Source organism: Diabrotica virgifera, chromosome 1 (assembly GCF_917563875.1).
Source record: "Diabrotica virgifera virgifera chromosome 1, PGI_DIABVI_V3a".
In the NCBI taxonomy this organism is placed as follows: Eukaryota; Metazoa; Arthropoda; class Insecta; order Coleoptera; family Chrysomelidae; genus Diabrotica; species Diabrotica virgifera.
Genome location: NC_065443.1, coordinates 290,833,030 through 290,853,633, shown reverse-complemented (window position 1 = coordinate 290,853,633; position 20,604 = coordinate 290,833,030). Strand labels below are relative to the sequence as shown.

At 30.8% G+C, this 20,604-nt stretch overlaps 1 protein-coding gene across 1 annotated transcript in view; it reads right to left on the bottom strand.

Moving 5' to 3' along the window:
- Positions 1 to 20,033, bottom strand: part of LOC114329754 (programmed cell death 6-interacting protein) — a 57,568-nt gene extending 37,535 nt beyond the window's left edge. Inside the window, exons 1-4 of the mRNA XM_028278961.2 lie at positions 19,769 to 20,033; positions 19,442 to 19,662; positions 6,636 to 6,754; positions 6,456 to 6,583 (exon numbers count right to left, since the gene is read on the bottom strand). Coding sequence (XP_028134762.1) covers positions 6,456 to 6,583; positions 6,636 to 6,754; positions 19,442 to 19,647 — 453 coding nt within the window. The 5' untranslated portion in view covers positions 19,648 to 19,662; positions 19,769 to 20,033. The remainder of the gene's footprint in view (positions 1 to 6,455; positions 6,584 to 6,635; positions 6,755 to 19,441; positions 19,663 to 19,768) is intronic.
- Between the last annotated feature and the right edge of the window lie 571 nt (positions 20,034 to 20,604).

Here is a 20,604-nt window from a genome sequence, read left to right as displayed (position 1 = left end):
TTTCACAGATTGTCTCTAACAGAGAGAAGTCATTTGTTTGCGTGTGTTAAATTTTACAATAGTCTACCATCTGACATTTAACGGGAAACAAGCTATCATCATCATTCTCTTTGCCTTATCCCTATGCGGGGTCGGCTTCCCTAATTGCATTTCTCCACACAATTCTATCTTGGGTCATATCAATGTTAATCCCCTTTACCAACATGTCCTGCCTTATCGCCTCCCCCCAGGTCTTCTTTGGTCTTCCTCTCCTACTCCTTCCAGGAATCTGCACTTCAGCTATTCTTCGTATTGGGTGATTAACGTCTGGACGTTGAACATGACCAAACCATCTTAACCTATGCTCTCTCATTTTGGCATCAATTGGTGCCACACCTAGACTTCCCCTAATATACTCATTTCTAATTTTATCCTTCTTTGTCACTCCACTCATCCATCTAAGCATTCTCATTTCCGCCACATGCATTCGTTGTTCCTTTTTCTTTTTCACTGCCCAACATTCAGTTCCATACATCATAGCCTGTCTTATGGCTGTTTTATAGAATTTTCCCTTCAGCTTCATTGGAATTTTTCTGTCACGCAACACACCACTCGGTTCTTTCCACTTCATCCATCCAGCTCTAATTCTACTACATGCATATCCATGCACGGGAAACAAGCTATAAAGCTTTTAAAAGAACGGTTTTTCAACACCTGGTTAACATTGAGCCCTATACTGTGGTGGAGTACCTGGCCTATCAGCCTTGATCAGCATATATGTAATTTGTATTGTTTGTATATTTTAATGTAATGTTAATATATCTTTTTAATATGTGATTATTAGTAATGTGACGTTATTTGCTCAATTATGTTAAAAGTTTATGCAAATAAAAATTTACTCTGCTTTACTCTACGATAGATTACATTAAAACTTAAAACCAGTAGAGATATACATCCATCAAAAATATAAAATACATCACACCTAATAAAAAAAAAACAATAAATGCTGTATAAAAGGTATATTTAAAAAAAAATACCTTTATACCTTTTATACAGCATTTATTGTTTTTGTATCACATGGTATACAGCCAACTACAGGAAAACTTTTTTCCTTGTGGATTATCACACCTAATAGTCTGGGCTGATTATCGGAGAATAGGCCATTTTTGGGAAAAGTTATTTACCAGCAATTTTATTGCTAGAATCGAATTATAAGATCCTATATATTAATAATATAGGTATGCAAAGTCCTCAGATAGTGTGCTACTATTTTTATAAACAAAATGACGCCCGAAAATCGTGTTTTTTTCAATTATTGCTCTATAACTCCGAAGATTTTAACTATACAACAAAAACACTCAAATAAAAATTCACCGTGATTAAATTCTGCATAGAGACGTGTTTTTCCCGTTCTGCTCCGACGAAAATTTTCCTCGGAAAATGCGGGTTTTCCCAACAAAATCTTTAATTTTCAAATAAAGTTTTAGATAAGTAATTATCTACCAATAATTAAATAATTTGGTGACTTAAAAGCCTTTTCGGTTTAGATTATATTTCCAGAAGCCGGTGAAAATTAAACGAATATTTTAGCAACAATTCAATTGGTAATTAATAATTTACGGTCGCAATAATAACCAAAATAATTATGATACACTGATCAAACTTTGAAATCTTATAAAGATGAGATGCCTATTTAACATTTTGTCGACAAAATATAAATTTTTTATTTTTTTGCATAATCTTTAAATGTTTAAAAAAAATAGTTAGAAACAAATTAACGTTTCTCAGAAAGTTTTTATTATATTATAATTTTAAAAAATACCTAAAATGAGCATTTCAAATATCTTGAAAATTAATGCTTTAAAACTTTTTTGCAACCACTTGCAAAAAAGTTATGAAACAGCAAAGTAAACATACGATTACTACGGTGTTTATAATTTTTTTTAATTCTTTCAAAGCGTAGATGTGAGTTTAAAGTACAAGCTAATTATTTACAAAAAAATATCGATTATCAGTTTAATGGTTATATTTTAATTAAAGATTATAAATATATTTTTTTGTAATTTACACGCGCGAAAGTAGAATAATACAGTACTGTAGCTAAAATTTTCACTCGGAGCGACGACCGGCCGCGCAACGTACACTTTTAATAAATAATATATGCTGCGTGTCAGTCGCTTCGAGTGAACATTTTAGCTCCGACTCTGTATCAGGCCTACTTTTGCGCCAAAAATTACAAAAAAAAGTATTTTTAACCTTTGATTAAAATATAACCATTGCACTAATTTTTGACATTCTTTGTGAGTAATTAGATTGTACCATAGACTCACTTTTAAGCTTTGAAACAATTAAAACAAATTATAAACAACGGAGATTTCGTATATTTACTTTGCTGTTTCATAACTTTTTTGCAAATGGTTGGAAATTTTTTTTAAAGTATTCATTTTCATGACCTATGAAATACGCATTTTAAGTATTTTTTAAAATTAGAATATAATAAACAATTTCTGAGAAATGTTAATTTGTTTATAACAATTTTTTTAAACATTTAAAGATTATGCAAAAAAATAAAAAATTTATATTTTGTCGACAAAATATTAAATAGACATCACACCTTTATAATCTTTCTAAGTTTGATCAATGTCTCATGATTATTTTGGTTGTTATTGCGACTGTAAATTGTTAATTAGCAATTGAATTGTTGCTAAAATATTCGTTTCATTTTCACCGGCTTCTGAATTATAATCTATACCAAGAAAGCTTTTATTTCACCAAGTTATATAATTCTTAATAAATAATTACTGGCCCAAAAAATTTATTTGAAAATTCGAGATTTTGTTGGGAAAACCCAAATTTTCCGAGGAAAATTTTCGTCGGAGCAAATCGGGAAAAACATGCCTCTATGTAGAATTAAATTGGGGTGAATTTTTATTTGAGTGTTTTTGATGTAAAGTTAAAATCTTCGGAGTTATAGAGCAATAATTGAAAAAATATGATTTGTCGGCGCCATTTTGTTTATAAAAAAAGTAGCACACTATCTGGGGACTTTGCATACCTATATTAATAATATATAGGATTTTATAATTCGATTCCAGCAATAAAATTGCTGGTAAATAACCTTTCTTTGTACTTTACTAATTAGACCAGCGTATTATAACTATTTTTTTTTTCAAAATTTAATGATTATGCAAAAAAAAAAAAGAAAAATTTATATTTTGTCGATAAAATATTAAATAAGCATCTCATCTTTATAATCTTTATAAGTTTGATCAATGTATCATGATTATTTTGGTTATTATTGCGATCGTAAATTGTTAATTAACAATTGAATTGTTGCTAAAATATTCGTTTAATTTTCACCGGCTTGTGGAATTACAATCTATACCAAGAAAGCTTTTATGTCACTAAGTTATTTAATTATTGATTAATAATTACTTACCTAAAACTTTATTTGAAAATTAGAGTTTTTGTTAGGAAAACCCGCATTTTCCGAGGAAAATTTTCGTCGGAGCAAATCGTGAAAAACATATCTCTATGCAGAATTTAATTGCGATGAATTTTTATTTGGGTGTTTTTGTTGTAAAGTTAAAATCTTCGGAGTTATAGAGCAATAATTGAAAAAAATACGATTTGTCGGCGCCATTTTGTTTATAAAAAAAGTAGCACACTATCTGGGGACTTTGCATACCTATATTAATAATATATAGGATTTTATAATTCGATTCCAGCAATAAAATTGCTGGTAAATAACCTTTCTTTGTACTTTACTAATTAGACCAGCGTATTATAACTATTTTTTTTTTCAAAATTTAATGATTATGCAAAAAAAAAAGAAAAATTTATATTTTGTCGATAAAATATTAAATAAGCATCTCATCTTTATAATCTTTATAAGTTTGATCAATGTATCATGATTATTTTGGTTATTATTGCGATCATAAATTGTTAATTAACAATTGAATTGTTGCTAAAATATTCGTTTAATTTTCACCGGCTTGTGGAATTACAATCTATACCAAGAAAGCTTTTATGTCACTAAGTTATTTAATTATTGATTAATAATTACTTACCTAAAACTTTATTTGAAAATTAGAGTTTTTGTTAGGAAAACCCGCATTTTCCGAGGAAAATTTTCGTCGGAGCAAATCGTGAAAAACATATCTCTATGCAGAATTTAATTGCGGTGAATTTTTATTTGGGTGTTTTTGTTGTAAAGTTAAAATCTTCGGAGTTATAGAGCAATAATTGAAAAAAATACGATTTGTCGGCGCCATTTTGTTTATAAAAAAAGTAGCACACTATCTGCGGACTTTGCATACCTATATTATTAATATATAGGATCTTATAATTCAATTCCAGCAATAAAATTGCTGGTAAATAACTTTTCCATGAATTTTGCTGATTAGCCCAGAGTATAAGAGAGTGGCAGCAACACAAACAAAAATCAGAGTTAAATGACTAAATATGAAATCCACTGAATATTTCTACAGAAAAAGAATATCAGAGAAGAATGAATTATTAAAAAAGGATTACACAGAGGAAAGCTGGCACAAACTCAAAAATAACAATTAATTACTCCACTATTAACAACAACTATCATTACCTACTCTTAGAGCCGGTACTTTATGTCCCGATTCCTGGTTAGCTAACCGGGATTTAATCGGGACATAAAGTTGTATTCCCGCAAAAGGGGAGTTGTATTCCCAAAGTTTTTGAGAGTCTTGTTTGTGACTATTTGTCAGCAAGTTTAAAATGCTGTTTTATCGACCAGCAATTTGGATTTCTCTCTAGCCGCTCCGCTGAACTTAATTTATTGACATTTACCGACTTCCTTGTGGAATCTCTTGAAGGTGGCTTCCAGGTTCATGCTGTATACACAGACTTTACAAAGGCGTTTGACCGGGTACTTTTAAAATGGTTGTTATCCTACCTATCTGAAAGAATACAAATAGTATGTGTTCAGGGTTTTCAATCGTTTGAAATTAGGGTACCTTCAGGAGTGCCACAAGGGTCACATCTTGGACCCCTTCTATTCAATATCTATGTTAATGATATTGACTCCTGTTTCCACTTTGCTTTTTTCCTAATGTTTGCTGACGATTTAAAATTATATTTGAAAATCGAGAATGATGGTGACTATCAAAAATTACAATCCGACTTGGATCGGTTGAGCTATTAGTGTGATAGCAACGGAATGGAACTTAATGTTAAAAAGTGTCACTTAATGGTTTTTGGTCGAAATAGAACTCCTACAAATCATATCTATACTATTAAGGATTGTCCTTTAGACTCTGTATCTCAGATAAAAGACTTGTTGGTAAAAGGTGTTGTGCTCGATTCCAGCTTATCCTACATCCCCCATATCTCATCTACTGTCTCAAAATCACTTCAACTTTTAGGGTTTGTCAAACGTTGTGCAAAAGACTTTCTAAATATCCCATCCATAAAAGTATTGTACTGTTCACTTGTGACTTGTGACCTCACCTAGATTACTGTTCATGTGTTTGGTCTCCACACTATAACACCCATATTCTAGCTATTGAGAGAGTTCAGCACAAGTTCTTAAGATTTGTTGCATTTAAACAAAACCAGAGGGTTGATGAAATTAACTATTCTAATATAGAAAAGTCTCTCAACATAACCTCTCTCCAAATCCGATGCATGCATAAGGATCTCACAATGTTTTATAATATACTACACTCCAATAATTTTGGTCCTCAACTATTGGAGAAAATTAGCCTCCATGTTCCCAGTAGACAAACGAGGCTAAATCAACCTTTATACATTAGACCCCATCGCACTAACTACGGACACAACTCCTTCATGTCCAGAACACCTAGGTTGCCAACCAATATTCGGAAGGTTTAGATTGTTATAGTTTTCCAAATGAATTTAAAGCTCAGCTTAAAAACTGTGTGTGATAACTTTATGTCCTTGTGTTTTGTACATTTTTTGTTAATGTTTGTTATTTATTTAATGTTCCTAGTTTGTATGATTAAAATTTTTAAATTTACTTTAGGTTAGGTTATAAATTTCCTGTGATTAATGTGTATACTGTATTTTAATTGGGTGATTGCCCGTTGATAAATAAAATAAATAGTAAAGCAGGCACTTCTTTGTAGGTACCTACTTATTTACAATAAACAATAAACGTTTTTTATACTTCAGTTATTTTTGCTTTTACATATTAATATACAAAACGGTTAACTGACTTTTGGTCCACGCGGTATATATGCAAACAAAACTTGGATGATAAGGATAAAAACAAAAAAAACTTGTAGATTCGTTGTTTCAGAGATTTTTTTAATTGGAATATCCTGTTATAAGTATAGTCAGATCAGAAAAATAAGGAGCAGTATAGCACTTATTCAATTATGGCAAGATTCAGAAACTTCCTGACTCAGAAATTTAAGGAGCATGAGACTTTATCTGTTAGTTAAAAAACACTAAATATACAGAGAGTTGTCAATATTTACCTGTAACAATTTAGCTGCCAGTTTGAGTCCTTCATCACTCTCGACACTCTGGGCAGCAGCCACACTACTCTGCAGAGCTGCTATATTGAAAAGAACACATACCTTCTCGAAACTCAAGGAAGAAATAGCTAAAAAAACCAATTAGTACTAACCGTACACAAATATTTTTAATCGACATACTTAAACTCATCCTGGTTCCGAAAAGATTTCCCTTGTCAAAGGCATCTTTCCACTTAAAGGGCACTTGTAGCTCCTGTGGGGGAATTTTTCCTTCTAAAGCCACTATTTGATCATAGTATCTACAAGAGATAATTTGAAGCTGTTATTTGCAAAAGTCTATAATGGACAAAAAAATCAAAATTCACTTTTTAAAATAAGTTTTCAATAAGGAACGTATTACTATTGTTAAAATCTTTCATAACTGCCTCTTTACCATATAAAAGCAGATACAAATTGGCTGGTTACTTGCAAAACTGTTTCTTTGCATTCATAGTTTTTTTGCAAAACTGCTTGTTTGCCATCAACCAATAAGCCTATTGATCAATAGGAAAGGAAATAAAAAAATAACTGTTATGGTACAAATGAGTCATTACGATCCCATAATAATTAAATGAAGGGTGAAGGAAAAAAACAGGGAATGTCACATTTTATGAGAAATTGAGTTATTGACAATTTCTAACAGATATTTTATGTATTTACTATTTACAGTAGACTGGTAGATAATAACTTGGACCGTCCGATAAATATGCCTATTTAAAATAGTACTGTGAAGGAAAAAAACTGGAAATAATTGATGGATTCGACCGTTACTTGATGGAAGTTCATTTTATCTCACAATAAAACACTGAAAAACGTTTGTTTTTCTATACTTCCACAAAATTTATTACAACTATGTTATTACTACAGCTGTTTCGGCTGAGATCACTTGAGAAAGGTACTTTGCCGAAACAGCTGTAGTAATAACATAGTTGTAATAAATTTTGTGGAAGTATAGAAAAACAAACGTTTTTCAGTGTTTTATTGTGAGATAAAACTGGAAATGTCCACGCGTGAAAGATAAAAACAAGGAGAGTCCACTTGAACAAAAACAAAAATTAACTACGTTTTTATTGTGAGTTTAATCGTTTAGTTTCCTTTGTTTATGTTTGTTAGAAAGTTCTTCTTCTTCTTAGGGTGTCAGTCCATCCGAACGTTGGTGATCATTCTGGCTATGATGACTTTGTTGGTTGCTATATGGAATAGTTGTGTTGAGATCTTTCTATACCATACTCTCATGTTAGCAAGGCAGACTATTCTTCTTCGTTCTGGGCCCTTTTTCCTTCATTTTACCTTGTAAACTGCATTGGAGTAACTCGTATCTGCCTTGATTTCCCAAGTCCTAAGTACGGCCCTTCACGATGTTGACTAAATGTGCGGTTGTGTTCATCCTCCGTAGCTGTAGTAGTTCTTCATTGGTAACTTTGTCTGTGCATGGTATCTTCAGGATCCTTCTGTACAGCCATTGCTCAAAAGCCTGAAGTGTTAGAAACGGCACGGCCTATAAAGTTAGAATTAAGTGTAATGGACATTTGTAGACGTCAACTTGAATTTACATTAGATTGTGTAAAAAATGATTACCATTCTCTAGGCTTATCCATATCAACCACAAAGAGTGAAATTTGTTTTTTCTCCAAAAAACGCCAAATTCCTCAAGGCACCTTCAAATTAGGTAGAATAGAATTTCCGATAAAAAATTGTGTTAAATATCTTGGGACGTATTTGGATCGTAAATTGTTATGGAAGGATCAAATTCATTCTATTATAAAGAAATCAGAAAATTCTATGAATATCCTTAGAGCTTTTTGTAGAACCGGTTGGGGAGCTGACCCGAATATTGCATTGCTATTCTATCGCTCAATGATTCGACCAATTTTCGACTATAGTTGTCATTTATATGGGTCTGCGTCAACAGGATATCTTAATAAAGTTGAAATCCAAAGGAATAAATGTTTGAGACTCTGTCTCGGTTACTTAAAATCTACTCCTATTACTATTATTGAGATTGAAGCTAAGGAACCACCACTTACTCTACGTAGACAGTTTTGTACAGATAAGTTTGTAGCTAGAGCTATCTCAAAAAACGTCAGCTACTTAAGGACTATTCGTAACTTGAATATATTAGATTTAAGCCATAAATATTGGTGTACTAAAAAAACCCCCATATACGTTGAAAGCTACAGGAAGTTGACAATGAATGAAAACCAAATGTACAAAAATAAAATACCTTTAATTTACACTAAACCTCCTGAAACTCTCTTTTCCAAGGTAATACAAACAAACTACATGGATTCAAACCTTCCAGGCAATATTATCAACAAAATAATTAAAGACAGGTGGCCTATGTTTCAATATATTTTTACTGACGGCTCCAAAATTCAAAATAAAACCGGATGTGCAATATATCACTGGAATTCTCAATACAAAGAATCATGCCGATTGCCTAATGAAGCTTCAATATATACTGCCGAATTATCAGCTTTATTACTTGCGTTAAAATATATAGCCTCTGTTGGTATGGACAATTATATCATTTTCACCGATTGTAGAAGTATTGTGGACAAACTCACTTCTATCCAATCGACAAAAAATCTAAACCACATTGAGATAGAAATTAAGAGTCTATATTATGATTTTACTTCCTCGGGCAGTTCAATTATTATTTGTTGGGTGAAAGGACATTCTGGAATATTAGGAAATGAAGAAGTCGACAAATTAGCTAAACCTGCAGCTTTAACCAAACAAAACATAAGCAACATACTTCTACCAGTAACCGATATAGATAATATCAGTAAAAACCATTGCAAACAAAATTGGCAACGTGTATATAACCAAAGTACAACGGGAATAAATTTTAGAAATTCCCAGCCACTAATTCCCAATGAGAGATGGTTTAAACAACAATCAAATAGGCTATTTATAAAAACAATAAACATAATGAGGTCAAATCACGCACTAACCCCAGCATACAAACACAGCATAGGTATCAGTGATAACCCATATTGCGCCTGTGGTGGAATGGGAGATCTACAGCACCTCATATTGGAGTGTGGACTGTACAGACAAAATATTAAAGTAATGTATGAAAAGTTAGTTGATCTAAATTGTCCTTTACCTGTCAATTTAAACGAAATTCTTTTTCCAAAAAATAAGCAGACGTTACAATGTCTTTACGAATATGTAACGTCCTGTAAATTTAAATTTTAAATAGGCTTAGATAATAAAATTATAAAATTGTAAAAATATCACACAAAATTGAAAAATGTATCCATTAAGATAGTATAACACTCTGTAAATTTAGATAATAAGTAGGCTTAGATATTAACTTAAAATTGTTATTGTAATACCATACAAAAAAACACAAATAGTCTGGCTAATTGGCTCTGTCAAAGCCATTAATAAAAAAAAAAAAAAAAAAAAAAAAAAAAAAAAAAAAAAAAAAAGCGTAATGGAGTTTCTCAAGAAATTAATGTGTGTTTTAAAGCATTCATGTCAATACATGGTGTAGCTAAGGGCAAAAATGAACACTTACTAAAAAAAAGACAAACGTGGTAAGCATGGTTCCCAGCATAGAAAGATGCATCCAGAATCGCGTGAAGCAGTATAATATAACCACATAAAGTCTTTTAAAACTAGAATATTCTATTACAGTTTACACGAATCTAAGAAAAAGTATTTACCAGAGAGTTTGAACATTACAAAAATGTTCAACTTGTTCAAAGAAAAACATCCGATCATTAAAGTTTCTTACGTTACATATTATCAGCAAATTTCGTTTGTCCTTTGGTTACCCAAGATCAGACACATGTTCAGCATGTGATGAATTCCAGGCGAAATTAAAACCATTAAATTTGGACAAGGTTGCTGCAGAAATTCGCAGATTAATAACTCAAAATGAGTTACACAAACGCAAGAAACAGACATTCTATAATTTTAAAAAGGCTGCTCTAAAAAAGTCAAAAAAATCAGGCGACCATTGCATTAAACTATCAAAAAAATAATGTATTTCCTTTTGTTATAATTTTTATTGCTATTATTATTGTCATAATTTTGTTTTCAGCCTTTCTATCAGCTGGTGCAACTGTTTTAGTGGAGTCAATGAAGGTGGATATGAGTTATTACCTCAGATTTCGTTGAACCTCCATCGATTTTCATAAAAATTGGTGAGTGGTTAAAGGATACCTCAAGGAACAAAGGTGACATAGTGCCAACTTGCGCTTTTTCCATTTTAGGGGTGAAATACACCCCTTTTTTTAAAATTATGTTATTAAATATGTTAATTTTTTTAAAATATTTATTTTTTAGATTTCTGAAAGTGCAGTCACTGTAAGTTTTCACTTCCTATTTCGTTGAACCTTCATCGATTTTCATGAAAATCGGTAAGTAGTTAGAGGATACCTCAACAAATAAAAGTTATATAGCATCAACTTGCGCTTTTGCCTTTTAGGGGTGCAATACACCCCTACTTTTTAAATTGTAAAAAATGCAGATTTCCGCATTATGGCGCAATAATCTCGTTTAATTAAGAAAAATAAATATATTTTTTTTATATTCATGTGCATGAATTACTTTTTTTTTTATTTTTCAAACCTTATAGCAACCAAAAATCCGAAAATTAACAAGTCGAAAATCACGAAAACCTTATTCTTCTATATTTCTGAAAGTGTAGTCACTGAATGTTTTCACCCACGATTTCTTTGAACCTTCATCGATTTTCATGAAGATTGTTAAGTAGTTAGAGGATACCTCAAAAAACAAAAGTGATATGGCACCAAGTTGCGCTTTCTGCATTTTAGGGGTGAAATCCACCTTTTTTTAATGATAAAAATGCAGATTTCAGCATTCTGGCTCAAGCAATCTCGTTTAATTAAGTAAAATAAATATTTTTTTACGTTTATGTGCATGATTTATAATTTTTATTATTTTTCAAACTTTATAGCAACCAAAAATTAGGAAATTAGAAAATTGACAATCGCGAAAAAAATTATTCTTTTATATTTCCAAAAAGGCAGTCACTGAAGGTTTTCACCCCTGATTTCGTTGAACCTCCATCAATTTTCATGAAAATTGGTAAGTAGTTAGAGCATACCTCAAGAAACAAAAGTGATGTGGTACCAACTTGCGCTTTTATGCTGGGGGTGGATGTTACCCCTTCTCATGGGTGAACACTATTTTATTAAAAATAACCCCATAATTAGATAGAGGAGTAAATTCTAAGCAAACTTTCTTTTATCAAGTTTATACATTTTTTATTTAAATAATGTTTCATAATTTAATAAAATATTATTGGTACAGTAAAACCTGTCAATAACGGCCACTAAAAATAGAAAACAATTGGCCGTTATAGAAATGTGGCCACTAATGCTAGGTTTCCTTTTCCACAAATGCATAAAATATAATTGAAAATTTATTTATTTTAGTAATTAAAGCAAATCTAATTAAATATAATTCTACAAACAAACGGAACATACCTTTCATTAGATATCGCAAATCACTTTGGCTGATTTTGTCTGCATATATATTATGTTTGAGGAATCCCTTTTTTTGTGAGACTGGATATAGGATATTTCTCAAGTATGAATTCACATTCATGGTATATCGTTGCTATACAGGGATAATAATCTGTGCAATGTTATGGTATAGGCTACGTTAAATATGAAGTAAATGTGGAAGATATACACTGGTTATTCATTTCAATTTAATTTGATTGTTTTTTAATCGTTTACAATATTTAAAATAATTAAAGATATAAAGTTAGGAATTTCAAAAATAAATTCAGTTCTCACTGGCAGGGTGGGAAATAATAAAGTGCCATACAATAGCATTTCATTACAATGCTCATTACAGGCATTACAAGCTGCTCCGTTTGAGAAAACTCATACTCTCAAACTTTGAGAAAACACTCATTCAGTTTCGACCAACCCTGTATTACCTAAAATTAAACGTTTTGCTAGATTAATAATTTTTAACAATAATAGACTATATTAAAAATCACTTGAACATAAATTGATTTTCTGATGTCAAATCACTACAATTATACAGGGGGTGAATATTGCTATGAAATTTAAAAAAAAAAACGGAATTATCTTTTAACCTACTTCGTGTAACATCACAAAACCTGATATTTTAAGAAATAAAACATAGAGGAGAATCCAAATATGTAAAAATATACAGGCTGTTCCATTAAACAAAAGATAATTTTGTTTCACCCTGTCAATATGGGTGGCCCTGTATATTAGGAAATGTATTTAAATTCTGATATTATCTATGCCCCAATCTCACCTAAATAAATTTTTTTCATATCTCCTACAACAAACGACTAATTGGACTTCCCACAACCTGTATACATACAAAATCTCCGCTATAAAATTTTTTCAAAGAAAATGTTATTGGTTTTTTTTTTAAATAACTCCGTTAATTTTTGAAATATGAGAATTATCCAAAAACCATTACAAAGCTAAGTAAAAGGTCTATAACACTGTATTAAACATAATTTTGTAAATCCTTTATTTTTTTTTAAATACAAGGTGAAAAGGCCCCGGTTACATGGTTCTCGCAGTAAAATTTATGTTTTAAATGTTTCTATCTCGGTTATTTTTTGTCGTAAAAAAATATTAAAAAAAGGAAAAGCTTAACTAAAGTTAAAACTAAAATTTTGTTCTCTGCCATTTTTTAAGTATATCGAGTATTTTTGGAGTTATTATCAAAAGAAAATGAAATTCACGAAAATTTGAAAAATTCTAATTTTTTTAATCGTTTTTTTTTTCAAAAATATGCATTCTAAACCGGTCAAAATTGTTGAAGTTATTACTCATATTAAAATAAATAAAGTTTTAAATGGGTTACTATAAATTTTAATTTTTGTGGAAATGACGTAGGTTTCATTTTCCATTCTTCCCTAAAAAATCTGAAAGGGTCCTCTTATTTCCATCATAACTTGCTTAATTTTGATGCTATCGACTTCTTATATAGCTTTTTGATAGTTACCTTTAAGTACTTTATTAAAATGTTTAGTATCTCTATTTAACAAAGTGCATCGTTTTCCTGTTATTTAAGCTTGAATACTAAGATTTGAGTACTCGCGGAAAAAAAAATATACATTCAATTGCATATAACTCACTTTGTATATGTAATAAAGGATTTTTCGAATAAGGAGCTTATTTATTTTTATATTATCTTCGATTTTAGTAACAACAACTTTTTTGAAGAAACTTATGGTTTTTGAGTTATTTGTGAAAAACTGCTTTAAAACATGGATTTTTTTCAGGAAAAATCAAAACTTTTGATCTTTAATAACTCAAAAACTATTGATTTATTGGAATAACTTTATATAACAAATTTTACTTATAATTTATCCCTCTATCGATTAGTGGTATTATTTTTAATAAAATAATTTCCACCCCCGAGAAGGGGTGGCATCCACCCCCAGGGTAAAAGCGCAAGTTGGCACCATGTCACCTTTGGTTATTGAGGTATCCTCTACATACGTACCAATTTTCATGAAAATCGATGGAGGTTCAACGAAATCGGAGGTGAAAACCTTCATTGACTCCACTATTTGTAATGTAAAATATAACGTGATGTTTGTTTTATTTGTAGTTAGCTACTTTTTTATTTTTTTATCTCTGTTCTTTAAAAATTTGGTTGAAATGTGTTTGTGTATTAAATACAATGTACTTTAAGTTTACTAAATAAACATAAATACTATTTCTTCAGTGCAATGCTTTAAAGATATGTAGTCACAAACATTAAATTCCCTATTTTCTCAAAACAAAGATAACGTGACATTCCTTGTTTTTCCCATAACCCTTCAAACATGACACAGTTAAAAAAATAGGTGTTGACTAACCTATACAAGAATGGAAAAGTGAAGCCAAAAATTCATAAAACTGCCTGGAGCCTGACATTTCAAATTTGGCAATGTAAAACAATTTATTTTTGATAAAAAGAAACACAGGGATTTAATTCAAGTTGAGATTAATTACGTGAGTAACACAGGAATGTCTTAAGGTGTTTGTAAGAAAAAATATTCGTTTTCATCCCCTCAGCCAGGTGAAGTACCACTAAGAAAACTTAAAGGCAATAAAGCTTCAAATTATTAGTTTTATGGATAAGCATTAACATGGATCACGACTGACAAAACAATAAACCTTATTAATAATTTTGAAAGAAAGAGAAGGAGAAAATTGGGACCCATTTGTGACAATGGTATATGGAGTAGAGTAGAGTAGAGTATTTATTGGTAATAATGTACCGGGTGTCCCAATAAGAATGGCTCTCGGCCATATCTCAGGAACCGTTTATAGTAGAGCTTTGAAATAAAAAATTTTATAACAAAAGTTGCCTCAGGAAAAGCCTGGAAATTATTTTCATAATTGTGGGTCCACCGCTAGAGGGCGTAATTGAATATCAAAAATAAAAAAATCTAAATTTTACAAAATTTTCCTAATGAAGGGGCACTGGAAATTCGATTATTGTATTCTTCATCAAATTCTGCGCATATTTGATTTAACAAGTTTAACTCTACCTTTGCAAATAAGTGGTGGGGGTGAGTGGGAACCTTGTTATGAAAAAATGGCTGTAAGTTCGGTTCTGCTAAATAAAATTTTGAAAACTGGGTCTTGTTGAAGACAGGTCTTTTTCTTCAATGTAAGCGTGATAATTTTGAACCATCCTAATAAGTAATAAGCCAGATGGGAGGCGTTATTTAATTTTTTTCAGAAATCTAGTTTTCTTTGGAAAATATTAAATACAAGTATGTATTTTTAATCATACTTTATAAAATTAGATTAAATTAGCAATAGAATAGCGAAAACCGCATGTCGATATCTTTTTTCTATCTCAAGATATCTCGAGAAACGTGTAAATTTAATACATAACTGTTACTATCACCGGTAAACTAAGTTAATGAAAAGTAGTGTGCTGTGGAAAAAAACCAAATAACATTTTCCAGATGTCAACGTATAAAAATATAATTAATTAAAACAACAATATAAAGAGAAACAATACTATTAAAATTAAATATAACACAGAACAAAAAGAACTACTTAGTGACGACCTAAATATTCAAATTGTTGCCCATCATACACTACTCTAGAATACATTATCCAGAGAATACTAAACGCCATTCAAAGCATATCGAGAGCAGAAATTGAGACTGCTGTTCAATCTACTCTTGAAAGAGTAAATGTTTGCAACGAAAATGATGGGCAAAAATTTGAACGTTTATGTCATCGCTAAATAGTTGTTTTTATTTCTTTGTAATAGGGCTTTTCAACGCTTCTCATTTGTTTCGAGCCTCTGTCATATGCCGTATAATCCGTGTATAATATTAATATACGAGATATGAACGAGGCTCGAAACAAATGAGAAGCGTTGAAAAGATCTAATATACGTTGACAGCTGGAAAATGTTTCTTTGTTGTTTCCATAGCACACTACTTTTAATGAATTTCGTTTACCGGTGACAGTAACAGTTATGTTTTTAAATTTACACGTTTTGTAAGATATCTCGAGATAGAAAAAAGGTATTAACATGCGGTTTTCGCTATTCTGTTGCTAATTTTGTTTAATTTTGTAATATGGTATTAAAAATGCAGGTTTGCATTTAACATTTTCCAAGGAACACTAGATTTCTTAAAAAAATTAAATAACGCGTTCTAGCTGGCATATTACTCAGTAAGTTGGTTCGAAATCATAACTTTTACATTGAAGAAAAAGATCTGTCTTCAACAAGACCAAGTTTGCAAAATTTGATTAAGCAGAACCGGACTCACAGTCAGTTTTTCATAACAAGGTTCCCACTCACCCCCAGCTCTTATTTCCAAAGGTAGACCTAAACTTGTCAAATCAAATATACGTAGAATTTTATGAAGAATACGACGATTGGATTTCCAGTGCCCCTTCATTAAGAAAATTTTGTAAAATTTAGATTTTTTAATTTTTGATATTCAATTACGCCCTCTAGCGGTGGTCCCACAATTATGAAAATAATTTCCAGGCTTTTCCTGAGGCAACTTTTGTTATAAAATTTTTTATTTGAAAGCTCTAGCATAAACGGTTCCTGAGATATGGCCGAGAGCCATTCTTATTGGGACACCCGGTACAAATGTACTTTTACAGGTCAGCAATAATTAAAATTGTCTAAAATTACATTAAAAGTTGACAGTACTTCAGTAAAAAAACCTATTACTAAAATTTAAAAACTAAACACTAATTAAATTACAGGACAAAACAAAATTTAGATCTGAAGTACTCCTCAAATGAGTAGAAAGCACCCATCAGAAGATAATTTTTAATTTGTCTCTTAAATTGGTTAAAATCAAGACTTTTAATAGATATTGGTATACAGTTGGAGAATAAAGTTCAACCACAAGTTATACCAATATTACAAAGCTCTACAACAAATTATGCAAAAATACAAAGATTGAGCTGGGCAGGTCACCTTATAAGAATGTATAACAACAGAACACCTAGTAGAATACTTAGCAGAAGTATGGTGGGACATCAGCCAGTAGGAAGACCTAGGAAGAGGTGGATAGACGAAGTGAGAACAGATTCTAAAGAGATATTGAGGGTGGACAACTGGAGGTGAACAGCCAGGACAGAGATACTTGTAGGCGGATGCTGGGGAAGGTCAGGGCCCGACTTGGGCTGTAACGCCATAGCAGAGATAAGGATTATGGTGAAGACTGGAGACCTACCAGAACTAGACTTCTACAATAATACCCTAAAGCAAACTGCTGTAAGTACAATAAGAAGTGAAAGTGACCAAGATTTGAGTGAAAATGAAAAGGGCACTAAAATAATTTAATTTGTTATCTGTTATTTCATAGTTTTGTTAATAAAAGATACATGAAACTGAATTTTGGTATTTGAAAACCTTCTTAATGTTTGTAACACTTATTTGTTGTTTAATTAACATACTTTTCATTTAAAAAAAACTTTAATCGAGTTTCAGTCATTCATTTATTTGCAAAAATCTCCCTTTGGGAAAAAAATTTAGATTCAAATTTAGGATCATCATTACTTGAATGCCTCAGAAGTCAAACGGTGTAAGTCACATTCTCCCTAAAAATGACTTATGAGATATAACACTATTATTATTTATAATAATATTATTATTTCCTGGTTTGTATTTACAAATATGTTATCCATATTATGATAAATAAAGACAGTTTATTTGTTTTTAATAACTACTTATATTTCTGCAACTATTGTCAGAAACATCTTAGTATCTCATTTAAAACACTTATTGACTTACACCGACTGGCTTCTGAGGTATCGACTTATGGTAGGGGAGCTGAAGCGGGGATTTTTGCAGTAACTCATATTATCATATGGGGAGAAACCTGGTAACCTGTAGATGTACATCTACCATATCGAGGGGTTCGAGCGAAAACCCGATAAATACCAAAATTATGAAATCCAGTATTTTTATTTCTGCTGTAGTAAAAACACGTCTCTTACCACTGGTAAATGTTATTATTTGATATTAACATTTTTAAGCACAATAACTAATAAAAACCAAACATGGTAAAAACCGTTAACTCATATTTTTAAATAACACCAACCCGATATATAAATTTACTGATAAAAATACTTTGTTGTAAACATATTTATAATATGAGAATCCGGTAGAATCATTTATCTTCTTTTTCCTGTGTAAAGTTACTAATTTTATTAGAAATATTTCTAAGTTAAAAACCGATAAGACACATTTTACCTTTTAATTTTCTAAAAAGAATGCAGATTAATTTATTTTTGTTGGAATAATATACAACTTTTATTTTATAATTAAAACAATTCAAAATGAAAATCAATAAAGTCAAATGTTATACTCATTCAACGAGGTAAAACCTGATAAATATCAAGTTTTATTTTTTTTTGTAAATACGTTTTTATAAATTAAACTTAAAATAAATTTATTATTCTAACTAAATATTAAATTCTCTGCCATTTGACTATAACAAATATTTGATAAAACTTTCTATGACGATTTTAAATCTTCTTCAAACTTCCTAAAATCTTTAATCGCGATTATCTTTAAACAATGGTTTTGTTAGTTATCGGGTTTTCGCTCGAACCCCTCGTTATAGTGGCTCTAAACACAGGGGCGTTAGTTAAGGGGGGGCCGAAAAAAATCTCTCCTTAGAAGAAAAACTTAAAATCGTCGGGTGAGTCACAAAGTTTCACAAGAAAAAAGCGAATATTTCGTGAAATGAACGATAGATCTAAAAACTAAAAAATATGTGCTAAATATTGGTCAAAAATCTATCTAATGATAACAAAGACGACTCTACGACGACTAAATTTAAAATTTGAAATACGAATCCTGCGATATTTCATGAAATGAACATCAGATTGAAAAACTGAAAAATACACTTATTCAATATATTTGAAAAATCTATCGAATGGCACCAAACACGACCCCCCACGAAGGTGGAGTGGGAGAATACTTTAAAATTTTAAATAGGCCCATTTTTTATCGCAGATTCGGATTCCTTATGTAAAAATAAGTAACTTTTATTTGAAACATTTTTTTGAATTATGGATAAATGGTGCTATAATCGGAAAAAACGATTGTTGGAAATGGAAAATTAAATTAAAAATGGAAAGTCCCCACTAAAATGGAAAACTTGACTTAGTTTTTTTTGGTTTTAGAACCTACTCTTCACAACCCAATAGGTCCCCAAAGCGCTCGAGTGACTGCACATTTAGCATAGGTACTTTCCTCCCCTACTATTATTAAATTATTAATGAATATATTGTATTGGTTAAAAAATGTAATAATTATTGGAAAATATAATTTACATAAAAGCTACAATATTTTTGTTGCATCTGAAAAGCAAATCAAAGAGGAAGTTTTGTAAATAACGGCCTCATTGATAAAATTAATATTTTTATTGTTGTAGGTGACAAGGATTTTGTTAATACGCGGATGATTCATACCCATAAATAATTTCCAATGAGCTCTCGTATTTTTCAAAGGCCTTCCAGATAGCGTTATTTCTTTGCTTGGAAAACTCATTTATAGCTTCTGAACAATCTTCAGGCTTGTCTGCCGTGCTGTATCGGGATTGTATTAAATTCTTTAAAGGAGTTATGAGGTCTACATCACTGGGTTTCTTCAGAGGAACAGACAGTATTTCAGCCATTGCGGTTTTGTTTTTCTACAATGTTCAACAAAGATAACTAAATTAACAACTATAGTCTAGAGAATCACATTCGTTTAAAGGCCGGCACTAAGCAGTAACGTTGAAAAATTATTCTACTTACCGTAAAATTAAAGTAAAAATGAAAGTCAACTGACAAGCATTCCAAAGAATTAAATTAATAACTGTCAATGTCAGATTAAACACCAACACCACCACCACATTCCGTTAAAAAAGTCAAAGATAAATTTTTTTCATCAGTGGTGGAACATTAGTAATTAATGAGTAGTTCAAAGGGAAATTCTTGATATGTAATTTACTGATTTTGTTGGAATAAGCCATGATACTATGTTATTTATAGTATCATGGAATAAGCCACAATTTTACTTTAAAATAAGTTTATTTGACTTTTCGATTTCCATTTCGGAAATCGTTCTCAGATACAAGGAACGAACGATCTCTAAAGACGAAATCGAAGTGTCAAAAAAACTAATTTTAAACTATTTTAAAGTAATATTGCGTATTATTCCCATTGCTTTCTTCCCACGATGCGACAAAAGACAAAATAGGAAAGAGTCAGAAAAAATTAGAGGGAGATAAGATAAAATAGGAAAAATTAGAGGGTGAAAAGGGAGGATTTAGGAGAAATTAGAGTGAGACACGATAAAATAGCAAAAATATGGCTTTTCAACGCTTTTCATTTGTTTCGAGCTTTTATACAACATTAACATATGACAGGAGCAGTGGCGGCTCGTGATTTTTACAATAGGGGCGGCTATACCTAACTGTAAAATATCTAGACAAATTTGCACTAGCAAAAAAAATCCGCCAAAAAAATCTAATTTAAGGCCTCATTTTTTTGACCATTTTTTATTTACATTTTATAATATCATCATAATTCACAATTTCATAATATCATATCATTTCAAAAATAGTCTAATTGTAAAAGTGTATTACCAA